This window comes from Heptranchias perlo, chromosome 20 (genome assembly GCF_035084215.1).
Source record: "Heptranchias perlo isolate sHepPer1 chromosome 20, sHepPer1.hap1, whole genome shotgun sequence".
Lineage (NCBI taxonomy): Eukaryota > Metazoa > Chordata > Chondrichthyes > Hexanchiformes > Hexanchidae > Heptranchias > Heptranchias perlo.
Genome location: NC_090344.1, coordinates 7430658 through 7451715, shown reverse-complemented (window position 1 = coordinate 7451715; position 21058 = coordinate 7430658). Strand labels below are relative to the sequence as shown.

General features: G+C 46.6%; 1 protein-coding gene across 1 annotated transcript in view; it reads right to left on the bottom strand.

Annotated features, from left to right (window-relative positions):
• LOC137335597 (zinc finger protein 850-like) overlaps nt 1-10754 on the bottom strand; it is a 78180-nt gene extending 67426 nt beyond the window's left edge. Inside the window, 3 exon segments of the mRNA XM_068000907.1 lie at nt 3825-3973; nt 3976-5177; nt 10702-10754. Of these exon segments, the coding sequence (XP_067857008.1) occupies nt 3825-3973; nt 3976-4762 (936 nt within the window). The 5' untranslated portion in view covers nt 4763-5177; nt 10702-10754.
• Nucleotides 10755-21058: the final 10304 nt, after the last annotated feature.

The window sequence follows — 21058 nt, the reverse complement described above, 5'->3', positions numbered from 1 at the left end:
TGTGTTTGGGTACAGAGAGGTCAAGGGGCAGCACATCTTTTGATGTGCTGCAGTCAGCAAAAGTTCTTGATTTTGCTCTGCAGCAAAGATGGAAAGATGAGGTGAGAGATGGAAAAAAAGCTTCGTAATCCCTGATGCCTTCTCTGAAGTTTGAATTCAGGACCCTCAGATTATGACACTGATGCACTGCTTGCTGCACTGAGATGGCACTTACCAGGTATGGAGCCAGGCAGCACCACCAAGTAGGACAGCTTGCAAGGTATTGAAGGCCATAAAATAATGCACAAGTTAAAAAAAATTCAGAGCCAGGTAGGAGTCAAACCTACAGTCTTCTCATCCGTAGTCAGATGTGTTATCCATTGCGTCACTGGCCCGTGTTATACTGAGGAAACAGCAGCAGGAGGCAGTGGGCATGACGGAGGTACTAAATAAATACTTTGCATCTGTCTTTACCAAGAAGATGCTGCCAGAGTGTCAGTAAAGGAAGATGTAGTTGAGATACTGGATTGGCTAAAAATTCATAAAGAGGAGGTACTTGAAAGGCTGGCTGTACTTAAAGTAGATACGTAACCTGGTCCGGATGGGATGCATCCTAGGTTTCTGAGGGAAGTAACAGTGGAAATTGCAGAGGTACTGGCCATAATCTTCCAAACATCCTTAGATATGGGGGTGATGCCAGAGGACTGGAGAATTGCAAATGTTACACCCCTGTTCAAGAAAGGGTGAAAGATAAAACCCAGCAGCTACTGACCAGTCAGTTTAACCTCGGTAGTGGGGAAAGTTCTAGCAACGATAATCCGGGATAGAATTCGCAGCCACTTGGACAAGGATTAGGGAAAGCCAGCACGGATTTGTTAAAGGCAAATTGTGTTTAACTAACTTGATACAGTTTTTTGATAAGGTAACAGAGAGGGTCGATGAGGGAAATGCAGTTGATGTGGTGTGTATGGACTTCCAAAAGGCGTTAGATAAAGTGCCACGTAATGGGCTTGTCATTAAGATTGAAGCCCATGGAATAAAGGGGTGGCAGTAGCAGCATTGATACAGAATTGGCTAAATAACAGCAAACAGAGTGTAGTGATGAATGGTTGTTTTTCAGAAAGGAGGGAGGTATACTGTGGTGTTCCCCAGGGGTCGGTGCTGGGACCACTGCTTTTCTTGATATACATTAATGACTTGGACTTGGGTATACAGGGCACAATTTCCAAATTCTTGCTACCAGGATGCTCCATTTCACTGTCATCGGCATTAAAATTCATTGGCCAATTATACACCCATTTTACAAGTTTATTAATGTATTTTGTATTTGGTCGCAAACTTCATCAATATTATGTAAACTCCACCCCATCCGCCAATCTAGTGTCATCTGTTAATTTTGAAATTGTACTTCCGATTCCCGAGACCAAATTGTTTATGTGAATTGTGAACAGTGGTCCCAGAACCAATCCTTGTGGAGCATCACTTTCCACCTTATACAGTGTGAGTAGCTACAATTAACCCCTGCTATCTGTTTTAGAGCAGTAGTCAAGAGAAATTTCTTTACATAGGGAGTAGGCAGTCTGTGGAATTCACTTCCACGGTTAGTGTTTGGGGCACACAGTTCTGTAATGACAAGTGGTCCTCATGTTTTTATCCAAGACAGGCCTCAGCCCAGTCATTTACTCCAAATGTTGGTGCAATAGTTCAAGCTAAGAGGCTTGAAGGGATCCTAAGAGATTCTGTTTATGATCACGAGGAAACAGAAGGGACCATTAGAGATACTCAACACGGCTTCCGGGAAAGAAGATCAGCTATCAGGAGCAGCAGTAGCAGTAAACAACATCGAAATGTACGTAAGTAACAATATAGTTTATCTTCATCTGTTTCCAGTTTAATAACTTTTGCTGAATGTGGTCCAGGCCAAGTGCCAGGATATCGGGTCAGGTTCACCATAGGAAATGAGTTTGACACCCCTGAGATAGACAATGTGAACCAGATTACCCTCATCCACTGACCCAGCAACTTCTTCAAAAAACTCAAGCAAGTTTGTAAGACAGCATTTTCTTTCCCAGAAGCCGTGTTGAGTATCTCTAATGGCTCCTTCTCTTTCCCCGTGATCATAAACAGCATCTCTTAGGATCCCTTCAAGCATCTTCCCTCAGATCGAGGTCACACTGATGGGCCTGTCATACCCCGGCTCTGATTTGTCCCCTTTAATGAAAATGGGAACTACGTGAGCTACCTTCCAATCTCAGGGAACAATCCTTGACTCTATTGAGCTGTTGAAGATACAGGCAAGGGGCTCACAGAGCACCCGTCCCATCTCTTTAAACACCCGTGGGTGAATATCATCTGGACCTGGAGCACAATGCATTTTGAGAGTTCATATTTTATCCAAAGTGACATCCCATTCTATTTTAATATTTATGATGTTATTGTTGACAGCACATCCCACAGCTGGAATCTGAGCCTCATCCACAGGAGTGCAGGCTGATGTGAAATAGTCATTTAACAGCTCTGCCATTGCCCGGGAATCTGTCCTGAACTGTCTTTCAGTGGCCCTAAAGTATCTTTAATGGTCTTCTGACTCCTGACGTAGCTGAAAAAACATTTGCTATTATTCTCAGAATTGTGCACCATTTTCTTTTCCAAAGATCTCTGAGCTTCTGTAATGGCTGCATGTGTCTCCCTCGATTGTGGGTGATATTTGACCCAATTCTCCGGTAAACTGAATTCATCCTGATCTGATCTGGGTTAAATGTAAGACAGTTTGGGGACTCAGGAATCATTCACCGCTAGACCCACACTGACAGGTAAAATCCCAGACGGTTCCTTAGTAAGGATTCCTCTGGTACCTCAGCATATATTTGTCAGCTATCTTACAGTCCACTCCTGGAGGCCCCACTCCCTGAGCCTGCAACGTTCAGCAGGGTCAGTGGTGGAGTTCCGCAGTGGGAGTGATCCCAGAGTAACTGTCGGGATCGCCCCCACCCTGTGGATGGTCAGGGTTGTGTATTTTTAGTGATCCTGGTGTCTAACACGCACACATCAATAAAACCATGAATTCTGGAAACACACTGCAGGTCCTTCTTTATCTGGAGATCGAATGACTGTTGAATAATTGTACCAGCAGTTAACAGGCTCCTGTGAACTCCTCCCTCTGCTACTTCAATTCAGACTTCAACTCATTTATTTTTAACGGGTTTATTTTAAATGAGTTAACGCTTGCCTTAAATGGTAGACTCAGGACTGTCACTCAAACAGGTGAAATCTTCATAGAATAATTACCACAGTCATTTTCAGACTGGATGTCACACAGTGACTTTGCTGTCAGAGAAGGGAGACGAGAAAGACCAAAGTGCCGTTTGTCCCTCTCAGTGTGGCCCTGAAGGACTGTGTCCAGGCTGAAGTTCTGTTCCCACCGGACGATCCTCCCCCCAGATTGTCCTTTCTGAGCTCCAGTCAGGTGATGCTAAACACTCAGGTGGGAAAGACCAAAATCAACAACAAGGTGTTTACAACAAAGCTGATTTATTTAACAGATATCCAGGATATTAAACTCCAGCTCAGTTATAGGGGTTATTAACATCAGAAGAAACAAACCCCAACTGTCAGAATGAACATGGTTCAGTCCTGGATGTGATTAACAGCAGAATCAAACCCCTGCAGTCATATGTGAACTCGCTGGTGTCTCAGCACGTGTGATGACTGAGTGAATCCCTTCCCACACACGGAGCAGGTGAACAGTCTCTCCTCAATGGGCGTGAGTTGATGTGTCAGCAGTTCATTTCTGCTTTTAAAGCTCTTCTCACAGTCACTGAGTTAAAAGGTCACTCAATAGTGTGAACAAGTTGATGTTTCAGAAGGTGGGATGAATTAGTGAATCCCTTCCCACACACGGAGCAGGTGAACAGTCTCTCCCCAGTGTGAGTGTGTTGGTGTTTCAGCAGCTCATTTCTGATTTTAAATCTTTTCTCACAGTCAGAACATTTAACGGTCTCTCCCCAGTGTGAACTCGCTGATGTCTCAGCAGGTTGGATGACTGAGTGAATCCCTTCCCACACACGGAGCAGGTGAATGGCCTCTCCCCAGTGTGGGTACGTTGGTGTTTCATCAGATCAATTTTGCTTTTAAACCTCTTCTCACAGTCAGAACATTTAAAAGGTCTCTCATCAGAGTGAACTCGCTGGTGTGACAGAAGGTGGGATGATCGAGTGAATCTCTTCTTACACACTGAGCAGGAGAACGGTCTCTCCCCAGTGTGAACTCGCTGGTGTGACAGAAGGTGTGATGATCGAGTGAATCTCTTCTTACACACTGAGCAGGAGAACGGTCTCTCCCCAGTGTGAACTCGCTGGTGTTTCAGCAGGGTGGATGACTGAGTGAATCCTTTCCCACACACGGAGCAGGTGAACGGCCTCTCCCCAGTGTGGCTATGTTGGTGTCTCATCAGATCAATTTTGCTTTTAAAGCTGTTCTCACAGTCAGAACATTTAAAAGGTCTCTCATCAGAGTGAACTCGCTGGTGTGTCAGCAGGGTGGATGACTGAGTGAATCTCTTCTCACACACGGTGCAGGTGAACGGCCTCTCCCCAGTGTGAGTGCGTTGGTGTGTCAGCAGAATACGTTTGCTTTTAAAGCTCTTCTCACAGTCAGAACATTTAAAAGGTCTCTCATCAGAGTGAGTTCGCTGGTGTCTCAGCAGGGTGGATGACCGAGTGAATCCCTTCCCACACACGGAGCAGAAGAACGGCCTCTCCCCAGTGTGATTGTGTCCATGCATTTCCAGCAGTGAGGGGTAATTGAATCCCTTCCCACAGTCCCCACATTTCCACGGTTTCTCCGTGGTCCGGGTGACCTTGTGTCTCTCCAGGTTGGACGATCAGTTGAAGCCTCGTCCACACACACAACACGTATACAGTTTCTCCCCGCTGTGAATGGTGTGATGTTTTTTCAGGCTATGTAACTGGTTAAAGCTCTTTCCACAGTCAGTGCACTGTAACACTCTCACTCGGATGTGTGTGTCTTGGTGCTTTTCCACTCACACTGATGTTTGAAATCTTCTCCCACGGATAGAACAGACAAACGTTTCTCCTTCCACATTCAAAGGCCGATGATATTCAGGTCCTGATGAATCGAGTGACTCTGTCAGATCTTGACGTGATCTTTGGTGTGAGTTTCCCTCTGCAAATCCTCCCCTGTAAAAGGAGTTTATAAAAGTTGTCAATGTAAGTACAGGATAGAAATTCAGATCAGATAACTCTACTTTCTATGGAACATTATTTCCTCTCTCATTCCTCAAAGCTGTAAATCCCTGTCCCACAAACTCTCCCTCCTCCCTGTGCTGAAATCCAAACCCATCGCAGCATCTTTCAGTGGCCCTAAACCGTGAGTGAAAGGGTGAGAGAGGAATGTGAGAGTGAATGTGAGAGAGTGAGTGTGAGAGAGTGAGTGTGAGTGTGAGAGAGTGAGTGTGAGAGAGTGAGTGTGAGAGAGTGAGTGTGAGAGAGTGAGTGTGAGAGAGTGAGTGTGAGTACAGCAGTGGGCTCGGTGTGGAGAATGAAGTGGGGCAGCAGTGATCATAATCTCATTAGGTTTAGAATAGTTATGGAAAAGGACAGGGGACAGTCAAATGTGAAAATTCTTAACTGGAGGAGGACTAATTCCAGTGAGTTAAAAAGGGATCTTGTCCAGGTGGATTGGAATCAAAAATTGGCAACAAAACAGTAATTGAACAATGGGAGGCCTTGAAGGAGGAGTTGGTTCAGGTACAGAGCAGACAGATCCCCACGGGAGAGAAAGGAAGGGCATCCAAAGCTGGAGCTCCCTGGATGACTGAAGAGATAGATGGAGATTAAAATGAAACAGAAAAAGGAGGCTTATGACGAATGTAAGGTTCATAATACAGTAGTGAACCAGGCTGAACAAAGAAAGTACAGAGGAGATCTAAAAAACGGAATAAGAGGTGCAAAGAGAGAGTATGAGAATAGATTGGCGGTTAACATAAAATGGAATCCAAAAGTCTTTTATGAACATACAAAAGGGGAGTCAAAGGAAGGGTGGGGTCGATTAGGGACAAAAAAGGAGATCTTCTTGTGGAGGCAGAGGGCATGGCTGAGGCACTAAATGAGTACTTTAAATCCGTCTTCACCAGAGAAGAGGATTCTGCCATTGTACAGTAAAGGAGGAGGTCGTAGTGATATTGAAGACGATCAAAATAGATAAAGAGGTGGTACTTAAAAGACTGGCAGTGCTCAAAGTAAAAAGGTTTTTCGGTCCAGATGGGATGCCTCCAAGATTACTGAGGGAAGTAAGGGTGTAGATAGCGGAGGCTCTGACCACAATCTTCCAATCCTCCTTGGATGTGGGAGTGGTGTCTGAGGACTGGAGGATTGCAAGTGTTACACCCCTGTTCATAAATGTGGGAGAGGGATAAACCCGGCAATTACAGGCCAGTCAGCCTAACGTCGGTGGTGGGAAACTTCTCGAGGCCAGAATCCGGGACAAAATTAATTCTCACTTGGAAGAATGTGAGTTAATAAATGACAGTCAATATCGATTTGTTAAAAGTAAAATCATGTCTGACTAATTTGATTGAGTTCTTCAATGAAATAACGGAGAGGGTTGATGAGGGTAGTGCACTCGATGTTGTGTAAACGGACATTTCAAAGGCGTTCGGTAAAGTGCCACCGAATGGACCTGTTAATAAAATTGAAGCCAATAGCAGCATGGATACAAAATTGGCGGAGAGACAGAATGTGGAGATCAGTGGTGAACCGTTGTTTTACAGACTGGAAGGAAGTATACAGTGATATTCCATAGGGGTGGGTATTAGGACCATGAATCTTTTTGATATATTTTGATGGCCTGGACGTGTAACTAGTGGGGTGCTGCAAGGATCAGTACTTGGGCCTCAGCTATTTACAATATATATCAATGACTTAGCGGATGGGACCGAGTGTAAAGTATCCAAGTTTGCTGACGACATGAAGCTAGGTGGGAAAGTAAGCTGTGAGGAGGACACAAAGAGTCTGCAAAGGGATATAGACAGGTTAAGTGAGTGGGCAAGAAGGTGGCAGATAGAGTATTATTTGGGGAAATGTGAGGTTATTCACTTTGGTCGGAAGACTCGAAAAACAGAATTTTTAAAATGGTGAGAAACTATTAAATGTTGGTGTTCAGAGAGATTTGTATGTCCTCGTACAAGAAACACCGAAAGATAACATGCAGGTACAGCAAGCAATTCGAAGGCAACTGGAATGTTGGAATTTATTGCAAGGGGGTTGGAGTAGAAGAATAAGGAAGTCTTGTTGCAATTGTACACGGCTTTGGTGAGACCACACCTGGAGTACTGTGTACAGTTGTGCTCTCCTTTTCTAAGGAAGGGTATATGCAGCGAAGGTTCACTCGATTGATTCCTGGGATGAGACGGTTGTCCTATGAGGAGAGATTGAATAGAATGGGCCTATGCTCTCTGGAGTTTAGAAGAATGTTAGATATTTTATCAGTACATTAAGAACAAGAGGATAGCTAAGGAAAAGGTGGGATCTATCAGGGATGATAAGGCTAACTTGTGTGTCGAAGCAGAACATGTGGGTGGGGTTTTAAATGAATATTTTTTCTCCGTATTCACAAAGGAAGGGGATGATCCGGACGTAGTAGTTAAAGAGGACAGGTGTGAAATATTGGATCAGGTAAACATAACGAGAGAGGAAGTACTAGAGGGACTGGAATCCTTGCAAGTCGATAAGCCACCAGGGCCGGATGGATTGTTTCCTGGGCTATTGGAGGAAGCCAGGAAGGAAATAGCGGATGCTCTGAGGATCATTTTCCAATCCTCATTAGATACAGGGGAGGTACCGGAAGACTGGAAACGTAAGACCATTGTTTAAAAAGGGTTCAAGGGAAAGACCGAACAATTATAGGCCGGTCAGTCTTACCTCGGTGGTGGGCAAACTATTAGAATCAATACTGAGAGATAGGATAAACTGTCGCTTGGAAAGGCATGGTTTAATCAGGGATAGTCAGCATGGATTTGTTCAGGGAAGGTCATGCCTTGCAAATCTGATTAAATTATTTGAGGAAGTGACAAGGAGGATTGATGATGGTCGTGCTGTTGGATGTTGTCTACATGGATTTTAGTAAGGCATTTGACAAGGTCCCACATGGCAGACTGGTCAGAAAGGTAAAAGCCCATGGGATACAGGGAAATGTGGTGAATTGGATGCAAAATTGGCTCAGTAACAGGAAAGAAAGGGTAAAAGTCGATGGATATCTTTGCGAATGGAAATCTGTTTCCAATGCCGTGCCACAGGGCTCAGTGTTGGGTCCCTGCTGTTTGTGGTATATCTTAATGATTTGGACTTGAATGTCTGGAGCATGATTGGCAAATGTGCAGATGACACAAAAATTGGCTGTGTAATTAATAGTGAAGAGGGTAGCTGTGGACTCCAGGAAGATATCAATGGGTTGGTGGAGTGGGCGGAAAAGTGGCAAATGGAGTTCAACCCGGAGAAGTGTGAGGTAATGCACTTCGGGAGGGCAAACAGTGAAAGGGAACACGCAGTAAACGGGAATATATTGAGAGGGGAGAGGAAGTGAGAGACCATGGAGTGCATGTGCACAGGTCCCTGAAGGTGGCAGTACAGGTAGATAAGGTTGTGAAGAAGGCATACGGAATGCTCTCCGTTATTAGCTGAGGTATAGAATACAAAAGCACGGATGTAATGACTGTATAAACTGTATAAAACGCTGGTAAGGCCACAGCTGGAGTATTGTGTGCAGTTCTGGTCACCACATTACAGGAAGGACGTTATTGCTCTGGAGAGAGTGCAGAGAAGATTTACAAGAATGTTGCCAGGGCTTGAAAATTGCAGCTACGAGGAGAGATTGGATAGGTTGGTGTTGTTTTCCTTGGAGCAGAGGAAGCTGAGTGGTGACTTGATTGACGTGTACAAAATGATGAGCGGCCCAGATAGAGTAGACAGGAAGTATCTGTTTCCCCTAGCAGAGAGTTCAAGAACTCGAGGAAATAGATTTAAGCTGATTGGCGGAAGGATTAGAGGGGACACAAGGAAAAATTGTTTTACCCAGAGGGTGGTGGGTGTATGGAATCCGCTGCCCGAATTGGTGGTAGAGGCAGGGACCCTCAACTCTTTTTAAAAAGTACCTGGACCTGCATCTAAAGTGCTGTAAGCTGCAGGGCTACGGACCGGGTGCTGGAAGGTGGGATTAGAATGGGCACCTGGTTGTTCTTCGAGCCAGCGTGGACACAATGGGCCGAATGACCCCCTTCTGTGCTGTATCTTTTCTATGGTTCTAAGAATGAGAGGTGATCTCATTGAAACTTGTAAGATTCTGAGAGGGCTTGAGAGGGTAGATACTGAGAGGATGTTTCCCCTGGCTGGAGAGTGTAGAAGTGGGAGCATTGTCTCAGGATAAGGGGTCGGCCATTTAAGACTGAGATGAGGAGGAATTTCACCACTGAGAGGGTTGTAAATCTTTGGAATTCTCTACCTCAGAGGGCTGTGGATGCACAGTCGTTGAGTATATGCAAGGCTGAGATTGATAGATTTTGAGACTCTAAGGGAATCAAGGGATATGGGGATTGGGCAGGAAAGTGGAGTTGAGGTCGAAGATCAGCCTTGATCTTATTGAATGTCAGAGCAGGCTCAAGGGGGCGTATGGCCGACTCCTGCTCCTATTTCTTATGTTTTTATGAGCCGTCACATTTTCTTCGTCATTTACAGACTTGCCCTGAAATTCACCATTTCTCCTTCATTTACAGATGCTCCCTGACCCATCACCACTTCTCATTCATCGACAGACTCCCCCGACCTTCACCATTTCGCTTTCATTTACAGACGTTCCCTGATCTGTCATCATTTATCATCTATTTGCAGATGCTCCCTGACCGATCACCACTTATCCTTCATTTGCTGATGCTCCCTGACCGATCACCATTTCTCCTTCATTTACAGACTCTTTCGGAGCCAATCACCATTTCTTCATCATTTACAGACGCTCCCTGCCTTATCACCACTTCTGCTTCATTTACAGACTCTCCCTGACCGATCACCACTTCTGCTTCATTTGCAGACTCTCCCTGACCGATCACCATTTCTCCTTCATTTACACACACTCCCTGACCGATTACCATTTCTCCTTCATTTTCAGACGCTCTCTCACCGATTACCATTTCGCCTTCATTTACAGTCGCTCCCTGACCGATCACCATTTCTCCTTCATTTACAGACGCTCCCTGACCCATCACCATTTCTCCTTCATTAACAGACGCTCCCTGACCGATCACCATTTCTCCTTCATTTATAGACGCTCCCCGACCGATAACCATTTCTCCTTCATTTATAGACGCTCCCCGACCGATCACCATTTCTCCTTCATTTACAGACGCTCCCCGACCGATCACCATTTCTCCTTCTTTTACAGACGCTCCCTGACCGATCACCATTTCTCCTTCATTTACAGACGCTCCCTGATTGGATGAGTCACGAGGTTTGACGCTGACTCTGCGCATGCTCGGAGGCCGCGGGCCGTGTGTTGAGTTTCGGGTCTGATCTAAACCGGAGCCCCCGGAGTGTAGAGAGAGAGAGGAGAATGTTCACTGTTTGATATTCGGGCCCGGGGCCGCACTCGGGGTTTGTGAAGCCCCCGCCCCCTCCCCCGGGGTTTATTAACCCGCTCCCCCCGCCCATCTCTCACCTGTTGCGGACACGATCTCGGCCTCACTCCCCGCCCGCCGCGCATGCTCAGCTCACACTGCCCGGGTGATTGACGGGAGCTCCGGACCAATAGGAAGAGCGGAGAGGGACTGGAGGACCGAGCGGGCGGTTGGTCCTCCAACCAATGGGAGTGTGTGAGGGGCGGGACTTGCGGCACCGAGTGGGCGGGGCTGAGCCCGGATCTCCCTCATTGGCTGAAACTCTGCCTCATTTTTAAACTTTTGTAAACAATTTTACAACACCAAGTGAGAGTCCAACAATTTTATTTGAAAATCACAAGCTTTCGGAGGCGTCCTCCTTCCTCAGGTGAATGTGGAAATGAAATCCTCGAACATTTCGCATTTATAAATCAGAGAACAACACCTGGTGATTACAGAAAGTCTTTCCAACTGCCCGTTGTGAACAATTTTACAACACCAAGTTATCGTCCAACAAATTTATTTTAAATTCCACAAGCTTTTCCGGAGGCGTCCTCCTTCTTCAGGTGAACGGTGTGGAAATGAAATTTTCGAATCCTTCGCATTTGTAAATCACAGAACAATGCCTGGTGATTACTGCCCGTTGCCAAGGCAATCACAGTGAGCAGACAGAAAGGTGTCACCTGAAAGGCCTTCGAATATCCAAACCCCCAAAAAAAAAGAGAGAGAGAGAGAGGAGGAAGACAGTCAATGACCCGTTATATTAAAAACAGATAACATTTGTTCGCTGGTGGGGTAACGTGTAGCGTGACATGAACCCAAGATCCCGGTTGAGGCCGTCCTCATGGGTGCGGAACTTGGCTATCAATTTCTGCTCGACGATTTTGCGTTGTCGTGTGTCTCGAAGGCCGCCTTGGAGTACGCTTACCCGAAGGTCGGTGGATGAATGTCCATGACTGCTGAAGTGTTCCCCGACTGGGAGAGAACCCTCCTGATTGGCGATTGTTGTGCGGTGTCCGTTCATCCGTTGTCGCAGCGTCTGCATGGTCTCACCAATGTACCATGCTCGGGGGCATCCTTTCCTGCAATGTATGAGGTTAGACAACGTTGGCCGAGTCACAGGAGTATGAACCGTGCACCTGGTGAGTGGTGTCCTCTCGTGTGATAGTGGTATCTGTGTCGATGATCTGGCATGTCTTGCAGAGGTTACCGTGGCAGGGTTGTGTGGTGTCATGGACGCTGTTCTCCTGAAAGCTGGGTAATTTTCTGCGAACGATGGTTTGTTTGAGGTTGGGTGGCTGTTTAAAGGCGAGTAGTGGAGGTGTGGGGATGGCCATAGCGAGGTGTTCGTCGTCATTGATGACATGTTGAAGGCTGCTGAGAACATGGCGTAGTTTCTCCACTCCGGGGAAGTACTGGACGACGAAGGGTACTCTGTTGGTTGCTTCCCGTGTTAGTCTTCTGAGGAGGTCCCATTGCCAAGGCAATCAAAGTGTTCCGACAGAGAGGTGTTACCTACAGGGCCACCAAATGTACAAACAACAAAAAAGAAAAAAAGACAGAGAGAGAGAGGCAGAAACATAGAAACATCCGGAAGGAAGAGAAAGACAGCAAATGACCCGTTATATTAAAAACAGATAACTTTTGTTCGCTGGTGGGGTTACGTGTCACGTGACATGAACCCAAGATCCCGGTTGAGGCCGTCCTCATGGGTGCAGAACTTGGCTATCAATTTCTGCTCGACGATTTTGCGTTGTCGTGTGTCTCGAAGGCCGCCTTGGAGTACGCTTACCCGAAGGTCGGTGGATGAATGTCCATGACTGCTGAAGTGTTCCCCGACAGGGAGAGAACCCTCCTGATTGGCGATTGTTGTGCGGTGTCCGTTCATCCGTTGTCGCAGCGTCTGCATGGTCTCACCAATGTACCATGCTCGGGGGCATCCTTTCCTGCAATGTATGAGGTTAGACAACGTTGGCCGAGTCACAGGAGTATGAACCGTGCACCTGGTGAGTGGTGTCCTCTCGTGTGATAGTGGTATCTGTGTCGATGATCTGGCATGTCTTGCAGAGGTTACCGTGGCAGGGTTGTGTGGTGTCATGGACGCTGTTCTCCTGAAAGCTGGGTAATTTTCTGCGAACGATGGTTTGTTTGAGGTTGGGTGGCTGTTTAAAGGCGAGTAGTGGAGGTGTGGGGATGGCCATAGCGAGGTGTTCGTCGTCATTGATGACATGTTGAAGGCTGCTGAGAACATGGCGTAGTTTCTCCGCTCCGGGGAAGTACTGGACGACGAAGGGTACTCTGTTGGTTGCTTCCCGTGTTAGTCTTCTGAGGAGGTCCCATTGCCAAGGCAATCAAAGTGTTCCGACAGAGAGGTGTTACCTACAGGGCCACCAAATGTACAAACAACAAAAAAGAAAAAAAGACAGAGAGAGAGAGGCAGAAACATAGAAACATCCGGAAGGAAGAGAAAGACAGCAAATGACCCGTTATATTAAAAACAGATAACTTTTGTTCGCTGGTGGGGTTACGTGTCACGTGACATGAACCCAAGATCCCGGTTGAGGCCGTCCTCATGGGTGCAGAACTTGGCTATCAATTTCTGCTCGACGATTTTGCGTTGTCGTGTGTCTCGAAGGCCGCCTTGGAGTATGCTTACCCGAAGGTTGGTGGCTGAATGTCCTTGACTGCTAAAGTGTTCCCCGGCTGGGAGGGAACCCTCCTGTCTGGCGATTGTTGTGCAGTGTCCGTTCATCCGTTGTCGCAGCGTCTGCATGGTCTCGCCAATGTACCATGCTCTGGGGCATCCCTGCATGGTACATTGGCGAGACCAATGTACCATGCAGGGATGCCCCAGAGCATGCATGGTACATTGCAACGTATGAGGTAGACAACGTTGGCCGAGTCACAGGTTGTATGAACCTTGCACCTGGTGGGTGGTGTCCTCTCGTGTGATGGTGGTATCTGTGTCGATGATCTGGCATGTCTTGCAGAGGTTACCGTGGCAGGGTTGTGTGGTGTCGCGGACGCTGTTCTCCTGAAAGCTGGGTAATTTGCTGCGAACGATGGTCTGTTTGAGGTTGGGCGGCTGTTCAAAGCTGAGTTGTGGAGGTGTGGGGATGGCCATAGCGAGGTATTCTTCGTCATTGATGACATGTTGAAGGCTGCGGAGAACATGGCGTAGTTTCTCCGCTCCGGGGAAGTACTGGACGACAAAGGGTACTCTGTTGGTTGCGTCCCGTGTTAGTCTTCTGAGGAGGTCTATGCAATTTTTCGCTGTGGCCCGTCGGAACTGTCGATCGATGAGTCGAGCGTCATATCCCGTTCTTACTAGGGCGTCTTTCAGCGTCTGTCGGTGTCCATCGCGTTCCTCCTCGTCTGAGCAGACCCTGTGTATTCGCAGGGCCTGTCCATAGGGGATGGCCTCTTTGACGTGGTTAGGGTGGAAGCTGGAAAAGTGGAGCATCGTGAGGTTGTCCGTGGGCTTGCGGTAGAGTGAGGTGCTGAGGTGCCCGTCTCAGATGGAGATTCGTGTGTCCAAGAAAGAAACTGATTCTGAGGAGTAGTCCATGGTGAGCTTGATGGTGGGATGGAACTTGTTGATATTATCGTGTAGTCTCTTCAGTGATTCCTCACCGTGGGTCCATAGAAAGAAAATGTCGTCGATGTATCTGGTGTATAGCGTTGGTTGGAGGTCCTGTGCAGTGAAGAAGTCCTGCTCGAACTTGTGCATGAAAATGTTGGCGTATTGGGGTGCGGATTTGGTCCCCATGGCTGTTCCGTGTGTTTGGGTAAAGAACTGGTTATCGAAGGTGAAGACATTGTGATCCAGGATGAAGCGGATGAGTTGTAGGATGGCGTCTGGGGATTGGCTGTTGTTGGTGTTGAGTATTGATGCTGTCGCAGCGATGCCATCATCGTGGGGGATACTGGTGTAGAGTGCCGAGACGTCCATCGTGGTGAGAAGTGTTCCTGGTTCAACTGGTCCGTGGGTACTGAGTTTTTGTAGGAAGTCTGTAGTTTCGCGACAGAAGCTGGGGGTTCCCTGTACGATGGGTTTCAGGATGCCCTCGATGTATCCAGAGAGGTCCAGACCTTCAAAGCATCCTGCACGCTCTCATCCCACGTACTCCCCGAGTGGGAGACTTCTACTGCCTCCCAAAGATACACAAAGCCAACACACCCGGACGTCCTATCGGATCCCTGTGTGAGAACTTCTCTGGATACATCGAGGGCATCCTGAAACCCATCGTACAGGGAACCCACAGTTCTGTCGCGACACTACAGACTTCCTACAAAAACTCAGTACCCACAGACCAGTTGAACCAGGAACACTTCTCACCACGATGGACGTCTCGGCACTATACACCAGTATCCCCCACGATGACGGCATCGCTGCGACAGCATCAATACTCAACACCAACAACAGTCAATCTCCAGACGCCATCCTACAACTCATCCGCTTCATCCTGGATAACAATGTCTTCACCTTCGATAACCAGTTCTTTACCCAAACACACGGAACAGCCATGGGGACCAAATTTGCACCCCGATACGCCAACATTTTCATGCATAAGTTCGAGCAGGACTTCTTCACTGCACAGGACCTCCAACCAACACTATACACCAGATACATCGACGACATTTTCTTTCTATGGACCCACGGCGAAGAATCACTGAAGAGACTACACGATAACATCAACAAATTCCATCCCACCATCAAGCTCACCATGGACTACTCCTCAGAATCAGCTTCTTTCTTGGACACACGAATCTCCATCAAAGACGGGCACCTCAGCACCTCACTCTACCGCAAGCCCACGGACAACCTCACGATGCTCCACCTTTCCAGCTTCCACCCTAACCATGTCAAAGAGGCCATCCCCTATGGACAGGCCCTGCGAATACACAGGATCTGCTCAGACGAGGAGGAACGCGATGGACACCTACAGACGCTGAAAGATGCCCTAGTAAGAACGGGATATGATGCTCGACTCGTCGATCAACAGTTCCGACGGGCCACAGCGAAAAATCGCGTAGACCTCCTCAGAAGACTAACACGGGACGCAACCAACAGAGTACCCTTCGTCGTCCAGTACTTCCCCGGAGCGGAGAAACTACGCCATGTTCTCCGCAGCCTTCAACATGTCATCGATGACGACGAACACCTCGCTATGGCCATCCCCACAACTCCACTACTCGCCTTTAAACAGCCACCCAACCTCAAACAGACCATCGTTCGCAGCAAATTACCCAGCTTTCAGGAGAACAGCGTCCACGACATCACACAACCCTGCCATGGCAACCTCTGCAAGACATGCCAGATCATCGACACAGATACCACCATCACACGAGAGGACACCACCCACCAGGTGCATGGTTCATACTCCTGTCACTCGGCCAACGTTGTCTACCTCATACGTTGCAGGAAAGGATGCCCCAGAGCCTGGTACATTGACGAGACCATGCAGACGCTGTGACAACGGATGAACGGACACCGTGCAACAATCGCCAGACAGGAGGGTTCCCTCCCAGTCGGTGAACACTTCAGCAGTCAAGGACATTCAGCCACCGACCTTCGGGTAAGCGTACTCAAAGGCGGCCTTCAAGACACACGACAACGCAAAATCGTCGAGCATAAATTGATAGCCAAGTTCCGCACCCATGAGGACGGCCTCAACCGGGATCTTGGGTTCATGTCATGCTACACGTAACCCCACCAGCGAACAAAAGTTATCTGTTTTTAATATAACGGGTCATTTGCTGTCTTTCTCTTCCTTCCGGATGTTTCTATGTTTCTGCCTCTCTCTCTCTGTTTTTTTCTACTTTTTGGTTGTTTGTATATTCGGTGGCCCTGTAGGTAACACCTCTCTGTCTGAACACTTTGATTGCCTTGGCAACGGGCAGTTGGAAAGACGATCTGTAATCACCAGGTATTGTTCTCTGATTTATAAATGCGAAATGTCCGAGGATTTCATTTCCACATTCACCTGAGGAAGGAGGACGCCTCCGAAAGCTTGTGATTATGAAATAAAATTGTTGGACTATAACTTGGTGTTGTAAAATTGTTTACAAATTGTCAACCCCAGTCCATAACCGGCATCTCCACATCATTTTTAAACCTGATTGATGTCAAACTCGAGGGGAAAACTGGCCCTTTCTGTTGTGGCTTTAAACAGATGGAACCGTGTGGGTGGAGCAAAGATTTCAACATTTGTTCTAAAATGGATTAATTCAGGACAGACAGCAGGGATTATTGGAGGAAATAACACAGTGTAGGGATAAAATGCAATGGATGTTGTGAAGATGGATTGTTAAAAAGTGTTTGAGAAGATGCCGGACAGGAGGCTTGTTGATAAGATTAAAGCTCACGGTATTAAAGGGAGTGGGTCAGTGTGGATGGGAAGTTGGATAAAGGGCAGAGTAGTGGTTAATGGATGTTTTTCAGACTGTGGGGATGTAAACGGTGGTGTCCCCAGGGGCAGTGTTGGGACCATTGCTCTTCTCAATACAGAGCAATGACCTGGGCTTAGGTACAAGGGCATTAGATCAACATTTCCTGACAACACCAAGATAGGGAGCATTAAGAACTGTGAAGAGGAATGTTAGCAACTTAAGTGTGATATAGGAACATTAGGAACAGGAGTAGGCCATTCAGCCCCTCAAGCCTGTTCCACCATTCAGTGAGATGGGTGTCAGTGAGTATGGGGTTGGTTTGTATCAGACAGGTTAAGATTAATGTCAGTGACTGTGGTGATTTTTTCAGAATGGAGGTGATTGGTGTCAGTGACTGGGTTCAGGAACAGGAATTCGCCATTTAGCCCCTGAAGCCAACTCCACCATTCAGTTGGATCAGGACTAATCTGTACCACAACTCCATTTACTCGCCTTTGTTCCATATCCCTTGCAACCCTCAAACAACACAAATCTATCAATCTCAATTTTGAAAGTTTCAATCGAGCCCCAGCATCCACAGCCTTTTGGGGAAATGAGTTTGTAATTTCCACTTTGTTTTGCTCTTAAATGACCTAGCTCTAATTTTAAGATTATCAAGAAGGTGGCAGATGGAGTACAATGTGGGGAAATTTGGAAATTATTCACTTTGGTGGGAAGAATAGAAAAGCAGAATATTTTCTAAAAGCTAATATGCAGGTACAGCAAACAATTAGGAAAGCAAATAGTATGTTGGCCTTTATTGTAAGTGCATTGAGGAATAAGAGTAAGGAAGTCTTGCTGCAATTGTATAGGGCTTTGGTGAGACCACACCTGGAGTACTGTGTACAGTTTTGGTCTCCGTACCTGAGGAAGGATATATTTGATTCGAGGGGGTGCAACAAAGGTTCACTGGATTGATTCCTGGGATGAGAGGGTTGTTGTATGAGGAGAGATTGAGTAGAATTGCCCTATATTCTCTGGAGTTTGGAAGAATGAGAGGTGATCTGATTGAAACGTCTAAAATTCTGAGAGGGCTTGACAGGGTCGAGGCTGAGAGGCTGTTTCCCCTGGCTGGAAATTCTAGAACTCGGGGGCATAGTCTCAGGATAAGGGATCAGCCAATTAGGACTGAGATGAGGAAAGATTTCTTCACTCAGACGGTGATGAAACTTTGGAATTCTCTACCTCAGAGGGCTGTGGATGCTCAGTCGTTGAGTATATTCAAGAATGAGATGGAGAGATTTTTGGACATCGAGGGAATCAAGGAATCGGGCAGGAAAGTGGAGTTAAGGTAGAAGATCAGCCATGCACTGACTGTTTGGCAGAGCAGGCTCGAGGGGCCGTATGGCCCACTCCTGCTCCTATTTCTTATGCCCTCTTGTTCTGGATTCCTCCTCCAGAAGAAATCATTTCTCTGTATCTACCTTATTGAATCCCTTTATTATTTTAAACACCTCGATGTGATCACATCTCAATGTTCTGAATTCAATGGAATAAAAACCAAGTTTCAGCAACCCGTCCTCATAATTTAATCCTTTTAACCCCGGCATCATCCTGGTGAATCTGCACTGTATCTTTTCCACGGCCGATTGATCTCTCTCTCGGTTTGGTGCCCAGTTCTCCAGATGGGGTCTGACCAAGGTTCTTTACAACTGAAACATCACTTCTGTATTCCAACCCCACTCAAGATAAAGGTCAACATTAAATTAGACTTGTTGATTATTGTCAAGATTTGTAAGGTATTTGCAAAGGATTCGAGGGGATCTTAGAGTTGGGATTTTTCTTTATTCTGTCCACTCGAGGAGTTTGATAACAGACTTACTCCTTTGAATTTACTGCTGGATTATTGAGCCGTGATGTGTTTACTTGTTTGTATTTTGTTAAATACATTTGCTGAGTGTATTTAAATTGAAGACGAGATTTCCAGGCCTGATGCTCTATTCACACATCGAAGGTGAGAGAGATGCTGTGGGACACACGATAAGTCCAGTAGCTGAAAGTGATTCACAGACTGGGTTTTGTGTTTAGTGATCCCGGGTACATTACCGATACCTTCCCTGGATCCCAAGGCTGAGAGAGGCACTCGGGAAGGACCGGGGAATTGGGACTTGGCCATGAGAGTAATTGAAGATATGAGAACTGAAATAATCTGAAGTGAGAAAGGAAAAAATGCAGAATAATCGGTAGTTAGGACATCAATTAGTCTCTTATCTTGATTTCAGCAAGTAATTGAACCATTCTGTTTGAAACAAAGTTGATTTATTTGACATAGATCCAGAATATTGAATTTCAGCCCAGTTATAGTGGTTATTAACATCAGCAGAACCACATCCAAACTTCCAGAATGAAGTTCTGCTGCTGAAACCCTCATCCGTGCCTTTGTTTATCTCTAGATTCGACCATTCCAATGCTTTGCTGTCCCGGCCTTCCACTTTACACCCTCCGTAAATTTGAACCCACAATCTCCAGATCAATAATCAGTCACATTATTCATTGTGTCACTGGCCCAGGCTGTGGAGAACACGGAGCAGCTCACACTTCCACAGCGCTGCGGTATGAGCAGGTACCGAGTCAGCCTCAGTCATGAGCACTGGAATCCACGAGTCCGCTGATTGGAGCAAAGTATTTAATATATTCAAGGAGCTGCAACCCAAGGCAAGATTTCTCTGCTGGTCGTGGAGCAGCTTGGAGGCAAGTGCGAGGCGGGAACTGTGAAGGACGATTTACAAACAGCAAACGAGGAATTAGCTCAACTGGCAGAGCGCTCACTTGGCATGTGAGAAGTAGCGGGATCGTTGATTATATTCTCCACTCACCGTTTGTCTTGATGCAATTATACAGAAAGAAGTGTTGTCAGCGAGTCCATAGCCCATGTACTTCCTAAACTTTACTGTGTGTTTGAGTACAGAGAGGTCAAGGGGCAGAACATCTTTTGATGGGCTGCAGTCAGCAAAAGTTCTTGATTTTGCTCTGCAGCAAAGATGGAAAGATGAGGTGAGAGATGGAAAAAAAGCTTCGTAATCCCTGATGCCTTCTCTGAAGTTTGAATTCAGGACCCTCAGATTATGACACTGATGCACTGCTTGCTGCACTAAGAAGGCACTTACCAGGTCTGGAGCCAGGCAGCACCACCAAGTTGGACAGTTTGCAAGGTATTGAAAGCAATAAAATAATGTACAGTTTGCAAAAAAATTCCCAAACCAAGTAGGAATCGAACCTCTTGTTTTCTAATCCATAATCATATGCGTTATCCATTGCACCACTCGTCACAATTATAGTGAGGAAGTAGCATTGTGAGGCAGTGAGCATGGCAGAGGTACTAAATAAATACTTTCCATCTGTCTTCACCAAGGAAGAAGATGCTGCCAGAATGTCAGTAAAGGAAGATGTAGTTGAGATACTGGATTGGCTAAAAATTCATAAAGAGGAGGTACTTGAAAGGCTGGCTGGACTTAAAGTAGAAACGTCACCTGGTCCGGATGGGATGCATCCTCGGTTCGTGAGGGAAGTAACGGTGGAAATTGCAGAGGTACTGGCCATAATCTTCCAAACATCCATGGATAAGGGGGTGATGCCAGATGACTGGAGAATTGCAAATGTTACACCCTTGTTCAAGAAAGGGTGAAAGATAAAACCCAGCATCGACAGACCAGTCAGTTTAACCTCGGTAGTGGGGAAAGTTCCAGCAACGATAATCCGCGAGAGAATTAGCAGTCACTTGGACAAGGATTAGAGAAAGACAGCACGGATTTGTTAAAGGTAAATCGTGTTTAATTAAATTGATACAGTTTTTTGATGAGGTAACAGAGAGTAGATGAGGGCAATGCAGCTCATGTGGTGTGTATGGACTTCCAAAAGGCGTCAGATAAAGTGCCTCACAATGGGTTTGTCATCAAGATTGAAGTCCATGGAATAAAAGGGGGCAGTAGCAGCATGGATACAGAATTGGCTGAATAACAGGAAACAGAGGGTAGTGGTGAACGGTTG